This window comes from Arachis stenosperma, chromosome 7 (genome assembly GCF_014773155.1).
Source record: "Arachis stenosperma cultivar V10309 chromosome 7, arast.V10309.gnm1.PFL2, whole genome shotgun sequence".
Lineage (NCBI taxonomy): Eukaryota > Viridiplantae > Streptophyta > Magnoliopsida > Fabales > Fabaceae > Arachis > Arachis stenosperma.
The window spans coordinates 50917344-50924895 of record NC_080383.1 but is presented as its reverse complement, the minus strand read 5'-3'; the positions used below and the strand labels follow the sequence as shown (position 1 = coordinate 50924895).

The window sequence follows — 7552 nt, the reverse complement described above, 5'->3', positions numbered from 1 at the left end:
TTTTGTGCCAGTTTGGGCGTTTAACTCCCATTCTTGTGCCAGTTCCGGCGTTTAACGCCGGGCAGTTTTGAGCTGATTTGGAACGCCGGTTTGGGCCATCAAATATTGGGCAAAGTATAAACTATTATATATTGCTGGAAAGCCCAGGATGTCTACTTTCCAACGCTGTTGAGAGCGCGCCAATTGGGCTTCTGTAGCTCCAGAAAATCCACTTCGAGTGCAGGGAGGTCAGAATCCAACAGCATCTGCAGTCCTTTTCAGCCTCTAAATCAGATTTTTGCTCAGGTCCCTCAATTTCAGCCAGAAAATACCTGAAATCACAGAAAAACACACAAACTCATAGTAAAGTCCAGAAAAGTGAATTTTAACTAAAAACTAATAAAAATATAATAAAAACTAACTAAAACATACTAAAAACAATGCCAAAAAGCGTATAAATTATCCGCTCATCAATTCATGACATACTTCCTTTGATAGAGAGCAATCTCCTTTTTCGACCTTGCTACCTCCATTCCTAGGAAGAATTTGAGGTCTCCTATATCTTTGATCTTGAACTTCTCATCCAAGATTTCTTTAATTCAGTTGATTTCCTTCTCATCATTGCCTGCTATCACCAAATCGTCCACATATACTAGCAATGCTGTAAAACCAAATTCTGTCCCCTTTGTAAACAAACAATGATCGGATGCAGATTTAGTGTACCCAGCTTCTACCAATACTGAGTATAGCATGTGATTCCATTCCCTACTTGCTTGTTTAAGCCTATATAACGACCTTTCTAGCTTGCAAACTTTCCCTTCTTCAACATCTAACCTTTGTGGTGGCTTCATGTATACCTCCTCTTTGAGTTTTCCATGCAAGAAAGCAGTATTTACATCGACTTGCTTAAGCATCCAACCTTTCATGGCAGCTAGAGCCAACACAATCCTCAATGTTTTCAGCTTTACCACTGGGCTGAAAGTGTCTAAATAATCAATACCAACCACTTGTGTGTATCCTTTCGCCACTAACCGGGCCTTGTACCTTTCTATTGAACCATCTGGATTGTGCTTTATCTTGAAAACCCACTTGCTTCCAATCGCCTTCTTCCTATGTGGTAGAGTTGTGAGCTTCCATGTCTTGTTCAACTCTAGAGCCTTGAGCTCAGCATTGATAGCTCCTTGCCAACAAGATTGTGAGATTGCCTCTTCATAATATTTTGGCTCAACATCATTGGTCAGTGCAAGTGAATATGCCTTATGCAATGTAGAAAGTGAATCATATGACACAAAATTTGAAATTGGATACCTGGTTTTGTTGCACTTGACGGACCGATTGGACCCAACATTGTTAATGGTGGTGCTTAGACAAACAAAATCCTTTAAATGAGTGGGTGGTCATTTCTCCCTTGTAGATCTTCTAAGTGTACTATGTTCAATTTCTCTTGGTCGGATATTTTCTATGCTTGGCTCACAAGTGTCCTCATGAGGCCTTATCGAGTTGTCTTCAATAACTCTTGGCCAATTTCCAGTTTGGGAATATGAAAAGGGATCTTGTTCTGGTTCTAGCATTTCAGGTCTTGGTGTAAGTGGCATGGTAATTTTTGGTTCGGGTGTATGTGTTTGTTTGTGCTCGTTTTGTGCAAAAGAAAAGTAATTTTCATAAAATTCAACATTTCTTGAGACAAAAACTTCCTTGGATTTCAAATCAAGTAGAACATATCCTTTTGTTCCCTCCCTAAATCCAAGGAATGCACACTTTCTTGCTCGGGGATCCAATTTAGACCGATGAGCGGTAAGGGTCCCAGCATAAGCAAGACAACCAAACACCCATAAGTGTATTAGATCAGGGAGAGAATCATGTAAAATTTGGAATGGAGATTTATTCTTAAGAAAGGTTGAAGGAATTCTATTCAACAAGAAAACAGCATGCTTGAGAGCAAAATTCCAAAAACAGTAGAGAACTTGTGATTGAAATAGGAGAGCTCTACTAATGTTGAGGATATGTTGGTGCTTCCTTTCCACTATTCCATTCTGTTGAGGTGTCTCAACGCAGGAAGTTTGATGCAAAATTTCTGTTTTAGCAAAAAAATGTTCCATACAAAATTCTGGACCATTATCAGACCGTATGACCTTTATTGATTTATTAAACTGAGTTTGAATGAAAGTTACAAAATGCTGAAGTAAAATACATGCTTCAGATTTCAACTTCATCAAATACACCCATGTATATCGAGATTTATTTTCTACAATGGTGAGAAAATATCTATGACCACTACTTGAAGGTACACCAAGAGGTCCCCAAATATCTACGTGTACAAGTTCAAACAGAACAGTTGGCTGAAAACTATTTACAGGAAAAGGGAGTCATTTCTGCTTAGCAAAATGGCAAGCATCACACGGAGCTGCTTTATTATCTAATGAGATGAAGGAGAAATCTCGCTTCATCTGTTTCAGCCTATCATCGGGTAAATGTCCTAACCTGTAATGTCATATATAAGGATCCAAACTATGATTATTATGATTATCATTGACAACCTAACAGATTTGTGCACTAGGACATGGCAGTTTTAAAACCTCATTATTTAATATGTAAAGACCACCATTCTCCTTAGCTGCTCCAATCGTCCTCATCGAGCTCAGATCCTGTATCTCACTTCAGTAAAAATCATTTGGCAATGCAATCCAAAAATGAGTTTCGAAACCGAAATTAGTTTGAAGTTGAAGGATGGAATGTATAAAGCTTTATGCAGTAGAAGTTCATTGGAAAAAATAATAGTTCCCATAATAGTGCTTGTGGTCCAGGCCCCATTGGGCAGCTTAACTATTATGGGAGCTACTTGTTTATATGTATGAAAATCACTTAGGCAATAAGATACATGGTCAGTAGCACCTGTATCAATTACCCAAGATAAGAATTTATTTGGAGAAACATCTAATGCATTAATGCTGGTTTTAAAATGCAAAATTGTTCCCACCATTCCTAGAGAAAAAGCTGCTGGATGCTCCAATTTACCTTGATGAGGTATATTGGGTGAAACCTTTGATACCATCAGGTTCATGTTATGGGAGTGCTCTCCTAGGCTCTTGTTGAGAAGAGTAAGCAATGCTTGCTTTTGTTCAAGAATAAAATTTAATGTGTCACCCCCAACCTTTTCCAAATGAGTAGAACGTGATGAAAGGTTCTTCTCACTGAGCTTCTCTGAATCACCCTAAGTGACTAGGGAGGCTGCAAAATTTCCAGCTCCTTCTGCAGCATTACGTCCCTTGAGGTTCGGTGGGTAGCCGTGTTTCTTGTAACACACATCAATGCTGTGACCCAACCTTCCACAGTGCGAGCATTGCACCTTTCCTCTCCCTCCTTGACTCCTTCCGCCTCTACCCCTCCCTTTCCCTCTGTCATTTCCTGGGTTTGCTGTGTTGGAGGGAGTAGCGGCATATGCAATTTTGACTTCTGGATTAATGTCCATATTCATGAATTGGCGTTCCTGCTGTGTCAACATGGAGAGTATAGTATTCACATCAGGAAGTGGATCCAACAACATAATCTGAGACCTAACATTCGAAAACTGCTCATTTAAACCTCTCAAAAACTGAGTTACTTGATCCTCAATTCTATATCGTCGTATTATACCTAGGCCACAACTACACTTTTCTGAACATTCACAGTCAGGAATATATCTAAAACTTTCAAGGTCTTCCCAAATAGTCTTCAACTTAGTGAAATAAGATGTTACATCAAGGTCTCCTTGCCTAATTGCAAAAAGCTCTTCCTGTAATTCTGCCACTCTGAATCTATCCCCTTGACAGTATATGCGCTTCAATTCAGTCCACAAACTGCTTGCCACAGTGTTCCAGACGACACTTCGTGATATATCAGGACTAAGAGAGTGATTAATCCATGCCACAACATATGTATTACATCTATCCCATGCTTCAAAATTTTCATCATCCTTATCAAGCCTAGGCAGACTACCATCAACAAACCTTACTTTGTTCTTTCCCTTCAGCCCCCAAAGTATAGCTCTACTCCAGTCACCATAATTTTTACCATCAAGTATAACAGTGGAAAGAGGTGTACCAATACTTTCAGATGGATGAAGGTAGTAAATGCTTGTTGAATCTTGATGTGGTTTGGCATTCTTCTTGTTAAGGTTCGCTTGAAATGCTGTGATCTGGTTCAAGAAGTTCATGAATGCCTCTATGTTGACACCTTCCATCGAGCAATCACGATTGAACAACCTTCTTCTTACAATCTCGTTGATCGGAGTTGCTGCATCACAATTGAAGGAAGTGAGAGGGAGCACACTCTCATCAAGCTCTGTCGTTTGAGTTTGTAGGAAGAGAAGAGATCAGAAGAAGAAGGAGGAGATCAGGCTTGAGAATTTGGAGAAGGATTGGGAGAAAACATGGGAGATGTTGAACGGAGAATTGGAAGAAAGAGGTCAGACCAAATCGCCAACCCTAACCCCAACGGAGAGTGTGAATCAAGGAATTGAGAAGATATCGCGAACCCCAACGTCAGTTCGATATTGAATTTGAGACTGAAATTGAAATCCAGATCGAGATTGCAGGGCGAGGGTAGAAAGTGAGAACTTGGATCACCATTACCGTAACTGAGCTTTTGCAAAATTGACAAGATTTCAGATCAATGATGATTAGATTTTTGATGGTATAGAATTTCACAAATGAATTCTCGTTGCAAGTATAGTTTCTAAATCAATCAATAATTCTTTCATACAAAAAGTTGTTTGTCACTAAAATAAACCCCTAAATTTTATAAACTGAAGTATTGAACCTCGGGTCGTTCTCCCTAGGAATTGTAATGAAGTGTCTTGTTATTGGTTATGAGTTATGTTTGGGGTTTTTAAGATTTTAGACAAGAATTACAAATGGCAAGGAAAATACTAACAACTAACAAAGCTCTTAGCAAGATATGAGAACTAGAAGTCTTATCCTAGTTATCCTCCTCAATTGTGAATACAAATTATCTTTTGTTCCCACTTAGTTAACCTCTAACCATGGAGGAAAGTCAAGTGGATGAATCAATTTGATTCCTCAAGTCCTAATCAACTCCTAAAGGATAGACTAGCTTTAGAGGCATTCAAATCAATTAGCAACTTCTAATTATCAATCATCAAAGGAATTAGATAACTCAAGAGTCATTAATTACTCAACCAAGGCCAAGAAGAACAAAACCTACACTAAAACCCAACCAAGCATTTCATCAAACACTTGGAAGGTACAAAAGAAAAGCATAGTAAATTGATAACAAGAATAGAATCTAACAACAATTATTGAAAAGAATTAACAACAACAATCAAAAGAAACATATTTATTATGAATTACCTTGATTGAATTGAAAGAGAGTAGAAGAAACAAAAGTAGATCTATAACAAAACACAAGAACAACATAAAAGAGATTACAACAAAAGAATGGAAGAAGAATGAATGTAACTACAAGGAATTGAGAAGATAGAAGTAGAAGAAGATGAATTAAAATCTAGATCTAAGAACTAAACATAATCATAATCCTAATCCTAGAGAGAAGTGAGAGCTTCTCTCTCTAAAACTAACTCTAAACTAATCCTAATGAGTGTGTATGATTAGAAACCCCCTTTGCTCTTCAATTAATTCTCCACATGTGACCATGGGAGTGCTTTGAGTGCTCAAATATTGGGAGACTAAATTGCTTACTACCTTGGTCAAAATAGCCACAAATTCTAGTGTCTCCCTTTGCATTTCTCCTTGCCCTTGAAGTATAAGGCTAAGGATTTCATCCATTGAGGATTGGGATGGATATGAAGGTTTATTATCTTGGAGAAAGGGTTCATAATAGGAAGGTGGTTCTTCTTGGTAAGGGTGTGGAGGTGGTGGTTCTTGAAAGTATTGATATTGGAATGGTGGTGGTTCTATGTGTGGCTCATATGGGTGATATGGTGGATAAGGATTAGGATCATATGGAGGTATTTGGTAAAAAGAGGCTTGCGAGTATGGTTGAGGGCTATGTTAAGGACATGGCGCATGGGCATACGGTGGTGGTTCTTGAAAGTCACAAGGAGATTCACCATAGCCATTGGATTGGTATGCATCATAGAATGGCTCTTCTTCATAGTACATTGGTGGAGGTTGTTGCCAAGAAGATTGATCATATGCATATGGCTCCTCCCACCTTTGAGTGTCCCATCCTTGATACATATTCTCATTGAAGTTCTCATCACCTACAACATAGTTGTAATCACACTCATAGCCAAAGCAAGAATTCATAATGGAAAGAGAAAACAAAAATCAAAAGATAATAGAAAACGAGAGAAACAAAATTCTACAACTAGCAAATAAAGTAAAAAAGCAAGATATTCACACTATTCACATATGTACAATAACCAATAACCTAACACCATTGCAATTCTCCGGCAACGGCGCCATTTTGATGATTAGTTTTTTGACGGTTTAGAATTTCACAAATGAAGTCTCGTTGTAAAGTATAGTTTCTAAACCAACAATAATCCTTTCATGCAAAAATTTGTTTGTTACTAGTACAAACCCCTAAATTTATAAACCAAAGTATTGAACCTTGGGTCGTTCTCCCTAGGAATTACAATAAAGTGTTCTTGTTATTGGTTATGAGATGTATTTTGGGGTTTTTGAGATAATAGACAAGAAATGTAAATTGCAAAAGAAATAAACTAACAACTAACAAAGTTCTTGGCAAGGTATGAGAACTAGAAATCCTATCCTATTTATCCTCATCAATTGTGATGAGAATTGTGTATTGCTCCCACCTAGTTAACCTCTAACCATGGAGGAAAGTCAAGTGGATGAATCAATTTGATTCCTCAAGTCCTAATCAACTCCTAAAGGAAAGACTAGCTTTAGAGGCATTCAAATCAATTAGCAATCTATAATTATCAATCAACAAAAGAGGTTGATAACTCAAGTGTCACTAATCACTCTACCTAAGCCAAGAGGAACAAAATTTAACTCATAACTAGAATGAGCATTTTAACAAACACATAGAAGGAAATAAAGGCAAACATTATTAATTGCAAGAATTAAAGAGAGATCTAACTACAAAAGCAAGATATTAACAATAGAGAAACAAAACAATTATGAAACAACAAAGAACTTACCAATTGCATTAAAGAAGAAATGTAGATCTACAAAAGAAAGTTCATAAACTACAACAAACAATACAAAGGAATTACAAGAGAACAAGAATTCTACAACTACAAGAGAACAATTAAGGAAGAAAAAGGAAAATTAAGAGAGAAGAAGAAGAAGTGGATCTAGATCTAAAACCTAATCCTAATTCTAGAGAGAGGTGAGAGCTTCTCTCTCTAGAAACTAACTCTAACTACTAAACTAAGATAAACTAAACTAATGGTAACTAGATGTATCATCCCTCTTCAATCCTTGGCCTAAATAGCATCAGAAATGAGTTGGATTGGGCTCACAAGGCTTCTAAAATCGTTGGCCACGAGTTGCATTAAGTGGATCATGTGCCACCATCAGCGTGTCCGCGTACCGTACGCGTGCGCGCCCCTATACGCAATGCAATTATGAAAAATCTTATA

General features: G+C 37.7%; 1 protein-coding gene across 1 annotated transcript; it reads right to left on the bottom strand.

Moving 5' to 3' along the window:
- Nucleotides 1-3190: 3190 nt before the first annotated feature.
- Nucleotides 3191-4198, bottom strand: LOC130939784 (uncharacterized). Its single transcript, XM_057867861.1, has one exon. The coding sequence runs from the start codon at nucleotides 4196-4198 to the stop codon at nucleotides 3191-3193; it is 1008 nt and encodes a 335-aa protein (XP_057723844.1).
- Nucleotides 4199-7552: the final 3354 nt, after the last annotated feature.